Source organism: Lampetra planeri, chromosome 1 (genome assembly GCF_965212315.1).
Source record: "Lampetra planeri chromosome 1, kcLamPlan1.2.h2, whole genome shotgun sequence".
In the NCBI taxonomy this organism is placed as follows: domain Eukaryota; kingdom Metazoa; phylum Chordata; class Hyperoartia; order Petromyzontiformes; family Petromyzontidae; genus Lampetra; species Lampetra planeri.
Window position 1 is genome coordinate 15,583,598 of NC_136107.1, and position 18,042 is coordinate 15,601,639.

The 18,042-nt window shown below is 44.6% G+C and overlaps 1 protein-coding gene across 1 annotated transcript; it reads left to right on the plus strand.

The window, feature by feature from the left end:
• Positions 1–5,172: 5,172 nt before the first annotated feature.
• On the plus strand, positions 5,173–17,242 carry LOC144718906 (thrombospondin type-1 domain-containing protein 7A-like). The gene is made up of 6 exons (XM_078594504.1): positions 5,173–6,503; positions 8,107–8,202; positions 8,962–9,044; positions 11,531–11,738; positions 12,971–13,058; positions 13,642–17,242. Exons 1-6 carry the CDS (start codon positions 6,455–6,457, stop codon positions 13,721–13,723), a joined length of 606 nt encoding a protein of 201 aa, XP_078450630.1. The 5' UTR covers positions 5,173–6,454; the 3' UTR covers positions 13,724–17,242.
• The last annotated feature ends 800 nt before the right edge of the window (positions 17,243–18,042 follow it).

Genomic DNA, 18,042 nt, shown 5'->3' on the forward strand with positions numbered 1-18,042 from the left:
GGCTAAGATGCCCATTTTGATCAAAATCAATGAGAATTGTATTGAACTGCCGGGGGGCCGTCAAATCTCGTTTCTGCCGTCGCCCTGGGGGCGACCTGCTTCGGCCGTACAAGTGCAGGCGCTGTCCGTCGCATCTGTGGACATCCCACCTGGTACACAGATGCTTATACCCTTGCGGTATCGGAAGCCCCTGCCTGATCGGCTAGGAGCAGTAGGGGTCTTGTTGTCACCGTCCGCCACGATAACAACCGGGTTGGCGTTAGTGGGGGCACAGACCATCGTCCGGCCGGATCAATTACCGTTTTTACAGGTGCTTAATGCGGGGGGAGAAAACGTCCGTGTCCCGGCCGGTACGGTTGTGGCACATGCCACTACGGCGTTTGCGACCCATGATTGTCCACATAGCCGGGGAGTTGTTGCTGGGGTTTCCGAGCCAAGGAGTTCGGATGATCGTTGGGTTGCTCATTTATGTGACGAAAATTCTTCCCTGTCCATGGAGCAACGTGGTGCGCTGCGTAAATTGTTGTTGACATATTCCGATGTGTTCAGCTCCGATGATTTGGATTTGGGCCGCACTTCCTTGCTTTACCATCACATTGAGACGGGCGATGCTGCCCCTATTCGATTAAATTCGCATCGGATGAGTCCTGCGGAGCGAGAACACGTACGGGGGGCAGTGGAAGACATGTTGGCTGCGGACATTATATCGCCATCTAACAGCCCATGGGGCGCTCCAGTCGTCTTGGTTAAGAAGAAGGATGGCAAATTGCGATTTTGTGTTGATTTCCGCAAATTGAATAAGATATCGGTGGCAGATGCGTACCCCCTGCCGCGTATGGATGACTCCCTCGACGCATTGTCAGGGGCTAAGTTCTTTTCCACACTGGACCTCTCTTCGGGATTTTGGCAGCTTCCCCTTGACGAGTCCTCACGGGAGAAAACCGCATTCCGTACGCCGCAGGGGTTATTTCAATTCAACTGTCTCCCGATGGGATTGAATGCGGCCCCTGCTACATTTCAAAGATTGATGGAGCTCGTTTTGACGGGGTTGCAGTGGGAGACATGTCTTATATATTTGGACGATATCATTGTCTTCAGCCGCACATTCGATGAACATTTGACGCGGCTGGAGACAGTGTTCACGAGGATGCGTTCTGCCAAATTGAAATTCAAACCAAAGAAATGTCACCTACTGCAACGGTCCGTCCGCTATTTGGGGCACATTGTGAGCGCTGAGGGAGTGTCCACGGATCCGGAAAAGACGGCGTGCGTCCGGGATTGGCCGACTCCGGCCACCGTGGGGGATGTTCGGCGGTTTTTGGGATTTGCCTCGTATTACCGAAGATTCGTGCCGGGTTTTGCGACGATTGCGAGGCCTTTGCATCTCCTTACGGGTAAAGGACGGAAGTTTGTTTGGGGACAGCCGGAGGAGGCGGCCTTTCGGAGTCTGCGTGATCTATTGGCCACGGCCCCAACATTGGATTATCCCGATTTCGATCACCCATTCATTCTTGATACGGACGCGAGTGACACAGGTATTGGGGCGGTGTTATCACAGTCTAAAGGGGGTGTAGAGCGTGTCGTGGCGTATGGTAGCCGAGTCTTGTCTCCTGCGGAAACCCGCTACTGTGTCACTCGCAGAGAACTATTGGCGGTTGTTTTTTTCCTACGGCAATTTCGACCATACCTCTACGGTCGTTCCTTTATTGTGCGTACGGATCATGCGGCCTTGCAATATGCCCTTAAAATTGACCAGCCATCCGGACAGTTGGCACGTTGGTTGGACACGCTACAGGAATTTTCCTTCCAAATTCAACATCGGAAGGGAGTGCGCCATGCGAACGCTGACGCACTTTCCAGATTACCGCGGCGCGCCCCTTGTAAATGTGAGTCGGGGACGCATAGGTGTTCGCCGATTCCAAACCCCCCTCAGCCGCTCACGTTGGCCGTCGAGAAGTCGGACACTCCGATGGAACCGGGACCGGCTGACGGGGTTTTGAATCTGCCGCGGTCTGTCTGGATCCGGGAACAGATGATGGATGAGTCATTGGTGTCCTTGCGGAAGCGGTCTGCTAAGGACAATGGGAGTCCGAGTACGGCTGTGGGGCCGCAAACCGCTCTCCGAGATGGTCTGCTTATGTGGCGGGAGGGGTTCCAGGAACGTTGGCGCCTGGTGGTACCAACGTCCTTGCGGTTCGAGTTGATTAGAACCCTCCATTGTGACACTCTCTTACATTTAGGGGTGCAGAAGACCTTGTTGACGTTGCAACGTCATTATTTTTGGCACGGCATGGCGACAGATGTCGTAGGGCACGTGCGCGCGTGCCCTGCGTGTGCACAACGTAAGCCGCCGAAACATCCTTACGTGCCGCCTCTCCAGTCGATTCAGGTGTCTCGAGTCAATGAATTGGTGGCACTGGACATATTGGGACCTTTTCCACCATCGGCGAGGGGTAATAAATATTTGCTGGTAGGGGTTGAGTACCTCTCCCGTTGGCCGATGGCCTGGCCGTTGCCCGATCAGTCGGCCGCGGCCATTACCGACGCCTTTTTGTTTGGGTATATTATGGATAAGGGGGCGCCTGAGAGACTCCTCACGGACCAGGGCAGGAATTTCTCTTCTAAATTATTGGCGGAAGTGTGCGCGGGCCTTGGGACTAAGAAAGTACGGACATCCCCATACCATCCGCAGACGGATGGTATGGTTGAACGGCTGAACAGGACATTGTCTGCCATGCTTTGCCATACCGTGAGTGAACAACAATCAGATTGGGATCTGCACATCCCCGGGGTGCTTTCGGCGTACAGGATGACGCCTCATGCGGCTACAGGATATTCGCCGTTTTACCTTATGTATGGTCGGGAAAACGTGCCGCCGGTGGATGTGCAATTGGGAACTGGGGTGAAGGGACCTCGGAAACCACTTCCTGAATACATTCAGGACACGGTTCGCCGAGTCACGGAGGCACGGGAGAATGCCCGCGTGGCTACGGCCAAAGCCCAGGCCCGGAACGAGCGATATGCGCGACGGTCTGAGGGGGAGTGCCCTTGGAAGGTTGGGGACCTAGCCTGGCTTCATTGTCCACAGGTACGTCCGGGGACCTCGCCGAAATTGCACAAACCCTGGCATGGTCCCGTACGCCTCATTGCGGTTCCCAACCCACAGTCAGCACGCGTCCAGATTGGGTCTCGTCGCTGGGTTGTGCATACGTCGCGCTTGAAACCATATGTTGCTCCCTTACATGATGCGTCATCCCCCAATGTTGCCTTGCCGGGGTCTGTTGCTGCTGACTCTCCCCTGCCTGCGTCCATTGATCTTGCTCGAGCGCCTGTCGTACCTGTTCCAGACAGGCCGGCCGTGACATTGCGGGGGACGAGGGGCCCTGCTCGGAGGACGCCTGCCAGGTCTGCGGGACCTTCGAGCCCTGCAGCCTTTCCGACCCAGCTGCGGGCACGGTCACAGGACAAGCCCAAGACTAACTCTTTAGAGACACGGGACGGCGGTGGACTTCCAGCTGCGACAGGGGGATTACCCCCTGTCATTCCTCGACTTTCATCGCGTTCCCGTTCTGCGAGTGGGCCGCCGACCGTCCGGGACGGGCCGGCGACCCGCACACGTTCCAAATCGCTTACGTTTCGTTGATTGTTGCTGTCTTGTTATTTTTTTTTTTTCTTACAGTTGTATTTATTGCATGCTTTTTGTACGTTCGTTGAGGTAATTGCGTTGTTGTTGTTGTTCTTGCTGTTACATTGTATGCTTAGTGTCCTTTAGGGGGGGAAGCTCGGTTCGCCGCATTACGATTTGCTATTGGTCAGCCGAGGTCGGCTGGGATTTTTCTACGGGGGAGGGTGGTGTAATGCGGGCGTAAGCGACCTTCCGGAGGTGACGTCACGGGGGGTGGAGTCATGTGACGTGGGGGGAAGGTTCGGGGCCTTAAGCGGGTAAACCGGAAGGGGAAGGCAGTCGGGGTGTGAGCGGAAAAGAGTGAGGCCACGCGGGCGAGTGTGGAGAGGGGGGGCGCCGACGGCCATCGGGAGCCAACCCCGAAGATAAGAGGAAGCTGCGGAGTGGTGTGGAGCTGCAGAGGAGACAGCCAGGAGGGCTGCGTGTTAGAGGCAGCGGTGTGGCTGCCAGGAGGAGCTGCGGGGAGAGAGAGAGAGGGGGCTGCTTGTTAGAGGCAGCGGAGTGGCTGCCAGGAGGAGCTGCGGAGAGAGAGAGAGAGAGCAAGAAGCTGCGAGAGCTGCGGAGGGAGAAGAGCAGCAGCGAGTACAGCCAAGGGGGGCTGTGTGGGAGAAACAGCAGCGGAGCTGCTGTTGTGGATCGGGCCGACATTGGAGTCAGCACCGTGGAGAAGCTACGGAGTAAAGACAGCCGTGTGGGTGTACAGCACGAACCGAATAATAAAGGACACTGAGCCAGACATCGTGGTCCAGTCGTTTATTACATAAGTATTCACATGTTAGAGTGTTTTTAGATATTAAAGTTGTTTAACACAGAAGAGTCTGAGTGGTACCTTCCTAAATTGATGCATAATAATCTTATTTATGACAACTGTTTCCTGTGGTGAGATCTGAATTTTGAGACCTGACATAAATGCACTAAAACATAATCAGTAAAAGTTAAAGCGAGAATCAATGCATTATCACAATTGGTAATACTGTACACCCTAGACAACGAAGCCGAGCCTAATTATCATAATCCCATACACTTGCATAACCTAATACAATTACACCTTTATTGTATTATCACGATTGGTAATACCCCTAGATAACGAAGCAGAACCTAATTAGCATAAATGCATTATTTGCGTATTTTTTAAATTAGCATAATTTCGGAACATTACACTTTTTTACGTTAAAATGTATTTTTTTTTCAAGATCTAATATATACAACATGCGTACACACTGTAAAGGATGTCCAACGGTACACAGCACGATGTCTACACCAATAGCTCACATGAGTGTGCCCCAGTACTTGCAACACTCGTGTGTTTTGAGTGCTTCATCGTTGACAATTAACTTATGTTTTTACATTCAGCATGTTATTTCTTACTTATTGGGGACATGTAGTTTCAGTATTAAAGATGTGTGTTTCTTAAATAAGAATTAATTGTGCATATATGCGGTATTTGGGTGCTGCAGCAGTTAGTGCGCTGCGCTATGGACCCGGCGAACCAAGTTCAATTTCCGCTCACGGCCATTGCCAGTGACGATTAATTATCTGAACCGGTCCTGGGCCTACCCTAGGTCGACTCAGCCTCAAATGAGTTCCTGGTGCAGTGTGTAAAGATCGCCACGAGGGAGACAAAGGTGGCCGGGCGTGGTTCTGGTCACCCATCCCCTCATGTGCCGTGCCAGCCTTCATAGGTGCTAGCAAACATAACTTTCCCCAACAATCTGTTAAGGCTATACGAGGGACCTGTCTTTGTGTGTGTGTACATTTAACAAGGTGGTCGTCGAACTGTATTCCAGGTCCTTTGAGTATTGTGTACCAATAATGTTTGCTTATTTTATTATTTAAATAGCTTCATTTTTATTACCGTGTTCATTTCCCATTCAGGTACACATGCTTTCTTTGCCTTTCATGAAAATCTGCTCGAAGTCGATTTATAAGCAAGACAGTGTGAATATATTGCATCATTAGAGCACTTCAGTGTGAATATAAAAGTTTGGTATTATTCAGTTGAGTACTTGAGTTTTTGTATCCATTCACTGCCAATATAAGAGATATTTTGATCTCTTGGCCATTGCATAGAAAAACGTATTTTACCAGGTAAGGCCCACTGAGCTATGAACCTCTTTTTCAGAAGCGACCTGGCCACAAATTATCGCCCAATAAAGTGGCTTATCGTGTGAAAATGTATAGGAGCCAAATATTGTAAACTCATAATTCTAAATGTGGAGGGGAAAAACCGGAGGACTCGGAGAAAAATCCACAGGACCACAGGGAGAACATGCAGACTCCAAATACTATATACAGGCATCAGGGTTGGATAGAATCCACGACCTCCTGTATGCCAGGCGAGGTAGTTAAAATCTTGCCACCGCAGCACCCTTCTATCTGAAGAACTGTGTTCTCTTCTTCTTATGCTTCTTATAATCCTTTTGCGCCATTGGGACAAGCCCGTTTCCTTCATTGATATCTTCTTAAAGTGATATTTGCACTTGACTGTGTCCATCACTGCGTCTTGCAACAGAGATAGCTTCCATTTCATCTGACGTTTTGTGTTTGACATCCTGTCCAGTATAGTTTCCTCTCCCCGCCCCGTCCAGAGCACCTTCAAGAGGTTTAATCTCCTCAGCGGTCTGTCGTGCAGGTGACTGCCGGCTGGGCACATGGTCCACATGGGGCGTCTGCCAGTTGTTAAGCTGCAGGCACGGTGTTCCTGTGGCTGGACCGAGAGGGCCGGGGGTGCAGGCCCGCTCCCAGCATGTAGAACTCCCACAACACGGCATGCTCGGCAGCTGCCCTCTCCAGCAGTGGGAGGCTCGCGAGTGCTCTGGTGGGGATTGTGCAGCACACACAGTCCCACACACACAGACACACACATGTTAACCTAAAAAAGTAAAAGCTGCCTTTTCGATTACCCATTTGGCTTTGTTCACATATCGCTGTTGTTAGTGTCCTGGATTATTACACATTAAGATGCTCCCGTAGTGTAATGGTTAGCACATTGGACAATCCAGAGTGTCTTGTTAAATCTTCTGGCATGGCAGGTGAAACAATGGTGCAAGTTTCTTAAATCCCCCACGTTTCTGTCCACCCAAAAGTAAAAATAGACACACAGTCAATCAGCAGGTCGCATGTGGTGGGGTAGTGAGTGTGGAGACTAAGGGGAGCGGTAGTGTAGCAGTTAACGTGCTGCACTACAAACCCGACGACCCAAGTTTAATTCCCATTCATGGCCCACATTGGTGACGATTAACTGAACCGGTCCTAGGCCTCCCTTAGGTCAATTAAGCCTCAAATAAGTACCTCTTGTGATGTGTAAGCGTTGCCACTTGGGAGACAACGGCGGCTAGGCGTGGTGCTGGCCACCACCTCCTCGTGTGCTGTGACGGTCTTCACAGCGAATAACCGTGCCAGTTACTCGGTAACAGCACTTGCCCCAACAGTCTGTTAAAGCTATATGGGGGATCTTTATTTAGTGACCCTTCCATCAGCAGTGGCTTGAAAAAGCTATTTCAAGGTTGCACCTTTACCTTTTTACCTTTTACTGAGTTATCATGCAGTTAATTTTTGTTTCTCATAATTGACTGGAGACATCCCTTGTTAAAGACAATTATATCTCTAAACTTTCACCTGATAATAAACACACAATCGTGCCTGCACGCATGTGGGTATATCTACGTATACCTGGATTATTACAAGTGCGCAATTGTATGCAACATCTCCCATGTATACTCATATGAATTTCGTGTCCCTGCTGATACAAACATGCATGCACTTGCTTTGTTAAAAATGTCCCCAGGATGTTATAATTGAACGAACTTCATTGTTCACGAAACAACACAACCCCATTGCTATGGCTTGTCTCCATATTGCAGTGTTGTATAATAAATAAAAGGATACAATCTACTGTGACATGACAACCAGTGAGCTATATTTTATATTTACTTCAATGTAAATTGGACAAATATTCTACATGGGGTATAAAGAAACAAACATGCATATACCATTGCACAAGCATATCCAAGCATAAATGTGCATCATTTATTCACGGTTTTATATATATGCGAGTAAATATTCTACATTGGTGCAGATACACACCATTGCACATCCACACACAAGTAAAAATGTGCAGTCATCCATGTAAGGATTTACACACACATCACATCAACATGTCCTGACGATTTTATATACAGCACCCTTTGATACAAAATAAATCTGAAACATACTCGAATACACACATCAAATATTCCAGTTGTAAATGTTCTATAGCTAGTACATCTTCCCAAACAACAACAAAACTAAATGAAACACCTTGTCTTTATTACTGTACTCGAGTTTTGTGCTCGATTCTTATTCCTCGTCTGTAGAATGTGATTTGCTGCATTATAATTTGTGAAATACTGTGGCTTGCATTATTGTGCCGCATGTGACAGGGGGGAAATGCTACAGCTATGAGTGGCACGTTGGGCCTTGGGTAGGGGGCCGACGGGACCTCTGGTGTCAGCGGTCGGATGGAGTCAATGTCACAGGTTTGGGCCTCAAGTTGTGCTACTCCCATCTCTACCTTGCCCCCCTCCCCTCAAATCCATCTTCTCACAGCCCGCTGTCCCTCTTGCCATGACATGGCCGAGCAATAGTGTGTTTTGTCGCTTGTTACAGAGGTTTGCGGTTCGAGCCCCCTTGGCTGCCCTGGTTAATGCTTCGAGTGTATTTATGAAAAATATACGTGCGTCGTTTGCTCCATAAAATATGCACCGTCTGCTTTGAATAACGTGATATTATTCAAAAACGAGTAGGCTACGTGTGCCGGCATCATAGTACGATTTATGCAAACTTTAAAAATTGCTCAATTGCGACAACACATACCAACATCTTCCCTACCTCTGTGGCTTGCTTGGGTAAATAAATGTTAATGATAATTGCAAGCCAGTGAAAAGCTGTACATTATGTCCGTTACAATATATAATGACATGCACTGTTATTTCATTTTCGGCATATTTTGTATCGTCATGTTTTGAGTAACCCAATTCCTCTGCTATGTGAATTTAAATTATTTCAGGCAAGGTATGACCAGTGGACTTTACCTAAGAGTGTGGAAGATAAATCGGTTATATACACTTGCCTTACAGGCAACATAGATCAGTCTTCTCATTTTTAGGTTTTATCTCCAAACACTTGCTCGCTCGGGCTATGTGTGCTTTCATGGACATTTTTCTTTGCGATTTAAGACTTTGCTGCTCTGTAAGGATTTGCTGCTCTGTAAAGAACATTTGGCCGTGTGTCTGCAGGTGGCTGTTCTCTCGCCAATCAACCCAAAGCCGTACACTCCTGCATACCACCCTGCCTCCTGCCACACTCTTATTGTGCCGAGGTTAGCGAGTCGCCAACATGGTCACTGCAATACAAACACATTCAATCACTCCTGAACTCCCAACTCCCAACTTGATTTATGTTTACACACTTTGTGATTTCTTTAACAAAACCATTGCACGATGCAATAAATATTTATGCAGAATAACTACAAAGTTCAACTGGTACAGTTGAATAATAGTCTCAATCATCATCCTTCTGAAAAAGCTCAACGTGAGTAAAAACATTTCTGCTCACTGGGTCCCTCTTTTAGAGGGAGGAGATCTTAATAATAATAATGTTTGATGAGCACCAGAAGGTCCAAATTTGTGCGCAGCCTACGTAATAAAATGCTGCTGGTTAATGTAAGTCGAGAAGTCCAATAAAATATGTAAATTTTAGGGCGATAAAGAACAGACGTAGATTTATTTCATCTTTTTTATTACTCATACACTACAGAACAAAATGGATTTTTTTCAATTTAGAAAAAAAAAATCGTAATTGAACATTTGTATTGTCATGTATGTATTTCCACGTATTCCATGAAATCCATCTGTATGCAGGTTGTTATAATCAAACGCACACACACACACATCCCTGCAAACAAAAACTATTATTGGATCATGATAGGCATTATTACATGTACCTCTATACACTGTGACATATTGATGAAGGCATTGGCAATTAGCATGGGCTTATTCCATTTTTGCGAGGAGTTTTAGTGGTCACTGTTAAGCCGACTATCCGACTTTGCTAGACAGCTCAATGCTACACAATCTCATGCTCATTTGAACCATTTCATATTGATGCTTTTACATTTAAATTTGCAGATGGGTTACATTACATTTAATATGTGTATGCAATTAAAGATAAATCTGTACATAACTGCAAAAACTTAATTTAGCTTGTTTGCTGTAATGGCTCTCCAGAGTATAATCTGGTTACTAGAACAATTTTCCTCATTAGGAATTGTAATGCACTGGTATCATATGTATGCACGTGCCCATCTCTTGAGAATGGAAATAAATACTACGTAGTCACACACACATGCTCACATATGCATACCAGTCACACTTGATGCTCAGATACGACCACAGGTGAACTCATGCTATTCAAAGTGCTCACATGGAAATGTTAATTGCATTTCACATGATGGTTCACCTTTTGCACTTAAAATGTTTCTGAGTTGTTGTTTTTTCCGTAATAATGTGGGTAAATATGGACCTCCCCCTACTAGAGTGGTCATGTACCTAATCTGTGATATGGTTCATTTCACCCAACATTGATTTCTGACCATGGATATCTTCTGAATTCGGTTTTATGTAATCCCTAGATATCCTTAGGCTAAACATAGCACCTGATGTGATACAATAAGCAACGAAGAGATAAAGGCAGACATGTATTCTACAAACCTCTCCTGCCACATATTGGTTGCCCATGCCAACCAAAATGATTAAACCAATTACCAAAATTCTAGATTTGAAGTTTTCGTGACTGCAAGGATCCATACTCTTTGGTTTTTTCTGTAAAGTCACGTAGGTTAAAAAAGAAAACAAATTAATTAAATCACGACGTTTCGGAGGCAACACAAGCTTCCGCGTTCAGGTGGAACCGTCACTTGATACAGTAATTTTGCTGTGACGGTTCCACCTGAAGACGGAAGCTTGTGTTGCCTCCGAAATGTCGTGATTTAATTTATTTGTTTTCTTTTTTAACCTACGTGACTTTACCGAAAAAACAAAGAGTATAAATTACAAAATATGCTATAAATTATGAGTAACTTATGACAGGAAGAGGGCAGACTGGAAACAAGACTAATATTACACAAAAAGTTATTTATAGACAAAAAAAGGTGTGGTTATCAAAATGAATATGGTACATCCAAAATGTTGACTTTTGAGTTGAAGGTCATGCAATATGCAAGGCATGGTGGGAGAACTGACACAGTGGTCAGAAACACGCGTTTTGCTCTCTTTATACAACCTTTTGGGTGTGTTATTAATCTTAAACATAATGATTACTAACCAACAAGCACCTGCTATTACAACTCAGAAGTCAGTGTGTTTCCCTGTATTCATCTCTATTGATGGCTGTGATCCATTGGTGGAAATCTTACATCCACGGCAGATGCCAAAATATCAATATTATCAAAAGATTATAATTTAAACATTCATGTAACATACCATATTAATGTAAAATATAATTGGTTGGAAAGTACGTGCTACTCAGACACACATTTGACACTAGATGATAGTGTCGACTGCAGGAAGATGACTAAGTTCCTCTAGCTATTGGATGTGTTTTTGGGGTGTACCACATGTCCGGCATAATGTTTGATGTTTCACTTCAGTTCCTTTCCTGAAAAATCTCCAAGAAATGCCAGAACAATATGCAGTACAATCCGAAAATATTTTGAAGACCTATACAGCACAACTGTGCAAACCCTTCGTTGCACTATGTTCCTTCGTTCTTTAATTCCAGATTTCTGTTCCTGTGCTTGCCGTCCAGGGGGATGTTTGTGTATGCGAGGAGGGCTACCAGGAGGTGGTCACTCCTCAGGGCTCTCTGGAGCACTGCACCCAGGTGTCACGGGGCAGAGAGCGCCCGGCAGAAGGGCAGGGCTGGGGGCAGGGCTTTGGGGGAGGTGCAGCATTGCCCAGCAGTCCTGAGCCGGCCTGGGAGGTGGGAAGCTGGGCATTGGAGCCATTTGGGGATGGTGGGTCCCTGCATCCCACTAACGCACGTGTTAAATAGGACTTCTTGACACCAAGGGGGATTGTAGAACCAGCCAGAGACAAGTACCCTTGCTCAAGGCTGCTTGCCGTTTATTTACTCATACACACTCTGTTCACTGTACACTCGCTGCTACTTTACACTCTCTGCACTTGACGCTTACACCCATTATGGCGCACGTCAGAACTCTGTCCTTTACGCGGACATCCCTTCATTTATCTACGCCCCGGTACGGCTCGTCTGCCCCGGGTGGGGGATCATCCAACATCGCCCGGCGACGAGGTGAGACCTCTACATCTCGAGCCCTCTTCGACGGCAGCTGGGATGTCATCCACGCAGGCTCTCGTTCCTCTCTCTCCCAACGACGACGACCCAGAGCTCACGCACACTCCTGCTTATATATCCCTACTCATTCTGAGTCCCCACGTGCTCCCACTTAGGCTGCCGTCTACCCCCTCGCCCTCGCTAATCCTTATCATCACCCCCATCTCCACGGTGCCAACCCCATGTTCCCACGTCCACACCTGTTTGCCCCCAATTGCCCCCACTCACAGAGAGTCTTACGCAAGGTTGTATCATGCATGCCCTTGCACGACCTTTCCACAAACTCACACTTTCCCGCTCTCGCCCCTCGCGGTACTCCTCTACACATAAAGGCATAATGTTCTGTTACTGTGTGTCAGACCTGGGATATGCCTTGCCGTGGTTGATTATTCTGTATAGTAACTGACATCGTTTTGGATATTTGTCATTTCAATTCAGTAGCCTCAATTTAAATTACAATGTGAGTCATAATTGCTTTATCCATGGAGAATAGATGAAATGTTAATACAAGGGTACAGTAATTAATTTCATTTAATTAATAGCAATGGGGGGGAGCTATGGTGCAGTGGTTAGTCACAGTACTATGAACCCGGTGACCGGAGTTTGATTCTCGGCCACAGCCAACGTCAGTAGCGAGTGATACTGAAACCGGTCCTAGGCCCCTCTTCATCAATGCACTTTAACCAGTGTGGTGATGTATGAACAAGTGTGGCGATGTATGATCACACAACCAACATGACATGAGGAAGCCTGTGAATTTGCAAATGGTCGGAAGCAATTGTTATTTTTTATTCAATCAATATTTCACAATAGCTAAAGCTACATTCCATGACAAATTAGGATCTAGATTTTAAGTTAGGCATGCTTGTGTGCCACAACATGTGACCTCAGATGGCAAGCTGCGGGGATGGGTATACGGAGTGGCGGTGGCTTCTCTCCTCATCATCGGGTTCCTCTTCTTCACAGCTTACCTCTTTTGGTAAGGTTACCTGCGATGCTCACACGTTTTATTTGTACACTAAATACTCAACTATCATCGGTGTTCAAAATATCTTGATGAATGTTACCTTATCTTTGATGAAAATTGGCTTTGATTTATGTATTAGGAGTTAAATATATAATTTAGCGAATACTTTTACACGTGAATTTCACACAGTTAGAGCACCAGGAGTTAAATGATAAGAGCATTCAATCAGTTAATTACGAAGAAAAATGTGACTTCTTTGTAATGAGAAACTAGCAGAATAATCCAGTAATTTCCTACATTTGCATATATAGTAAGGATAGTGACATAAAACTATATTGGCTTTGATTTTTTTTTTAAGATAAAAGATCATATTCTGGAAAAATGCAATCTCCAAATCACGACTAGGAAATTAGAAAGAAAATGGTTTGTAATTGTAACTGTGTTTTTTGTGTAATAAGGATAATCACCATAAACCTACGACCTTCATTCTCAGGTTGGCAGTAATTATGATTCTGCCTGTGTACATATCTTTAAATGTTGTTTGAGAGCAAAAGTTGAGTGACCGGGACAGCACCATTAAGTTTGTTGTTTTCAGGAGGAGATCAAAGAGACCCAGGCGGCGAGTGCCCAAGAGGAAGCCCCTGCCACTGCCCTTTGATGGCGATGCTGACCTGTAGCCGGTGAGCAACGCTGGAGTTTGCGGCGCTCCACTGCAACACACAGCTCAACGATCCGGCCCATGTATCCAGGGACAATGCTCCACTTTGTGACTCACCCTCTGGTCTTGACAATGTCCCCCGAGAGCAGCGGGAGGCGGAGCAAAGCATTTGAGGAGGAATGCTGCTTCTTTTTCTCTCCCTTTTTTCAAGAAAACAGTGACGCCGTTGGAGAACTGAGTGTCAGAAGAAAACTACCAAGGACACGCCGTCCCTGAGCAATGTACTGTGCTCACTGTTGTATTTCCCTCCCTAAAGTATTTCATAATGAGGCTTGCATGTACAGAAACGATCTATTTTGAAGTGCTGATTGAAATCCATATGTATTTTTATTTACATGTATTATTTAGCAGGTCCCTGTGTAGTTGTTTCCCCACTTCAGTGAATGGTTGCTGTGGGCGCCAGTTTGCCATTCCGTATACTCCGAGCACTCATTTATCAAGCCCCAGTAACAGAAGACGAATTGCATTTTCAGTTTCATAATAATGCCAGCGGACTGAAGCAAAATGTAATTTTAAGTGAAAGAAATCGTTATTTTATACTTGAATGGATATTATCTGCTGGAAGACTATTCTAGAGTCGTGTGTTGGTCATGGAGTCGGCCGCATCTGTCACGTTATTGGAGTCGCCAGGACGATTATGGTCACTGCATGACTGCTGAAAGGGATGGGGAAAGATTAACATAAAACGATATGAACACACGTATAAATAAACATGAAATTTTTTTTTATATACAGTAAAACCTTGGATTGCGAGCATAATTCGTTCCGGAAACGTGTTTGTAATTCAAAGCACTCGTATATCAAAGCACTCGTATATCAGTTGTGATCACGTGACGCTCGGCAGACAAAGCGTATACCTACTACTCGTATTGCAAGACCTCGCTCGTTTATCAAATTAATATTTATAAAAAAAATTTGCTCGTCTTGAAAACACTCGCAGACCAAGTTACTCGCAATACAAGGTTTTACTGTATAGAGAAAAAACGTGTGACCATCGAATTGCGAGTGCTTGGGTTAGAGGTTCTCGATTTTTCGAGAATTTCTGTAACTTTTTACGTACGATGAAACACACTTTTTTTGTATTTTCCTTAAATTCAAGCGTGGTGTTTGTGTTCCGCCCATCTTTTTGCTGGATGGCACATGATCACACATCGACAACACTCAGTCAGAGAGCAAGAACTGTCTTTCATCAATCGCCACCAACATCCCCCAACAAACCCTTCAACTGCAGCCTCACACATCCTGCAAATTCTCACTCAGATTTCAATTGTGTGGTTTTTACTCTTTTTGTGAAACAATCAAAAAATATTCAATTATATGCAGGGTCTGCTAAATTATTGTAGTCGCCGATGTGCAGTATGTTTAGTGCGCAAAGTAGAAAAAAGGGACCAATGAATGGTTGCGTGGCTCAGCAGGTGCCTGGGTCGTATTGCATAGATCGAACAGTTGAAACCCTTATTAACTGCTGACCAACATAGGGGAATGCGGGTCCATTCTGGCTCGGGGAAGAAGACCCCATGCAGCAAGAAACAATCGAAACAGAGGTCTGTAGTGCTCTGTGTTAAAACAAGGGTTTTGCACAGAATAACCGTTTAAAAATAGATATGTTTTAAATGCACACACTTTAAATTCTGGGAATACTTTAACTATGAAAGTAGCCAGCTTTATAATTCTAAAACTGTATTTTTGTGAAATCTGTTTATTGTTATTGGCTGACACAAGTTTGAAAACATGGAGAGAAAAACAGGTGGCCACCAAAAAAATGGCACAGCTGCAAGGTTGTGCTGTGTATGAAAATATTTGATACATTACGCATAACGGCACAGGACAAAACGTATCTGCAACACTTGCTCCTGTAGTACCATACACTGTGACCAATATTCATGGACCAGCGGTATCACGGTGTAACATGGCCCAAGGGGAAGCAGTGACATGACCCAGCTGTAGAGGCTTTGCCGCTTGAACAAAGCCCCCCCCGCCCACACTGCATCATGATTGGGAGTTGTTTGACCATACTTCACCATCTTGGTTGTGGGCTGAAGTGGGGCCAGTACCAGTTCAGATATCACTCACCACTGATGTTAGCCGTGGCCAGCAATCAAATGGTGGATGCTGGTTTTGTATCAGAGTGAGCTTGTAACTGTGCCACCGCTCCACATATAGTTTCAGTCATGGGAAAAAGGAAGCCGCGTCACATGTCCATCTGTCACATGTCCATCCTCACAAGTCTTTAAATCTGAACTCCATTTGAGTAGGTGCCGAGTCAGGGTGAGTGCTGTACAAATTCACTCTTTGGAAGTGTTTCTTTTTCTGTTAAATAACTCTTTTATGTGATATGTCACTTGCTGACCTTGACTTTGTCAAGAAACCTTAGTGAAAACACTGCCTGTTGTGGGAGAATAATCTTTATCAACCTTTGCAAACATCTGCAAATCTGGCTCAAATGAAATGAAACCCCCACCTGTTACCGAGATACAGAAAGAAAGGCCCTGTCCACCTGTCGTGTTGAAAATAGCTGTCGAAATACAATACATTAGATCAGGCGCTTTCCTCTATATTATTTCAAGGATGCAATACACCACTCTGTATTTCCATTGTACGACAGAAATGGGTAGAGGCTAGGGATGTCACTCGGTTGAATTTTGTTTTTACTATGAACATATGCTTTTTAAATATATTTTTGTCAGAAAAAATTAAGATGTTTAGTGCCCCCACCCTATCAGTGACCTTTTTGTAAAAAAAATTGCCACACTTTAGCCATCACTTTTGCGAAAAATGTACTGTGCCAAAGTCGTAGTTCTACTCGCTTCATCTACTTCAGAGAACGGTTGACATTCGCTGCAGGCATGCCACCCTTGGTCGATGTTGATTGCAATTGATGTCACGTTTCCACTCTCCAGCAGCCGTGTCCGTCTATATTAGCCCTCTGCAGTGAGTAGCTACCACGAACCCTCCCACTCATCAACCAATGCGCAAAGATAGAGTGCATTGAGACAGCGTCAGTGACTCGTGTGTTATTGTTTATGCGTAAAAATCAAGGTAACAAAACAACGTACCAATTAAAAGTTTTTTATTGATTTTTAGTTACAGCGATACAATTTGAGATACCTTAATTTTAAACCATGTGAATTGGCACCAAAATTAAAGTGTGATTCTTTTTAAGCGTGCGTGTGAGAGTATGAGTGGAGGAGGCAGGTGTTTTCTTGGACATGTTCATTTATGAAAACAAAGGTGAACACACGTGTGTTTGTTTAATCTGTATGCCTTCATGTGTGTGCATGTGGTGATGGATTTTGAATTTTCTGCACAGGATAGCTTTGACACTGATACAGCATCTTAAGACCTTGTGGTGTGCGAGATTAATTCAGGACTTGTATCTGCAGAGGTCATGGGCTCAAATCTAATTTATTGTTACTTTATTTTAAATTTTAAAAGACGAAAAATAAAATATGAAAATAAAAAAATCAGAACATCTTTCTGCGTGTGAATAATGTAACATACTATATATATATAAGTTGTGTATGCTCGTTTTTGTATGTCTCTAACATGGTTTTCATATATTTCTGAACAGAATGAGAAAATATTTGACCAGGGGTTCTTAGAGTAAGCCTCTTGAGAAATATTTTCAAATAAAAATGTGTTTTTACTGCAGATGCTGAAGCAGCAATATTACACAAACATATTGTAAATTGCTAAAGAGTATAAAACACTTTTCTTGAAATTGGAATATTTTCTATTAAATCTTTGCCACATTTAATTAATTATTTTACAGCACACCAACGTGGATGTCCGAGACATTGTTGTACAGTCAACCATCTAGGATTTTAAACAATGTCGTAAGCTCAGTAAATATTAAATTGTCAAAATAGAATAAAACATTTAAGTTGAACTACATAACAACTTGTAAATCATATGACCAATATGTAAAAGCAATTGAGCTTTTAATAACGTTTTATCCTGACAATTTACAAACTTTCAATGTAACATTTTCTCGATGTTTATGCCACATAAACATTGGCCCTTTTCCAAGTTTTTTTGTATATATTCACTGTCAAACTGCATATATAACCAAAATTAAATTAGATGTCATTCTCACACTATATCTCAATATAACCATGAAAGCAAACACTAACCCAGATAGAGACCTTCTCAAGTCTATTATTGAGGTGAATATATGCTGTTAGCCAATAAAACAACAATTTGCATTCAAGCTGGCATGCTCATGATCTCAAGAAAATACTGCAGTGAATTATAATTGTGCGTGTTGACTGCAATGAC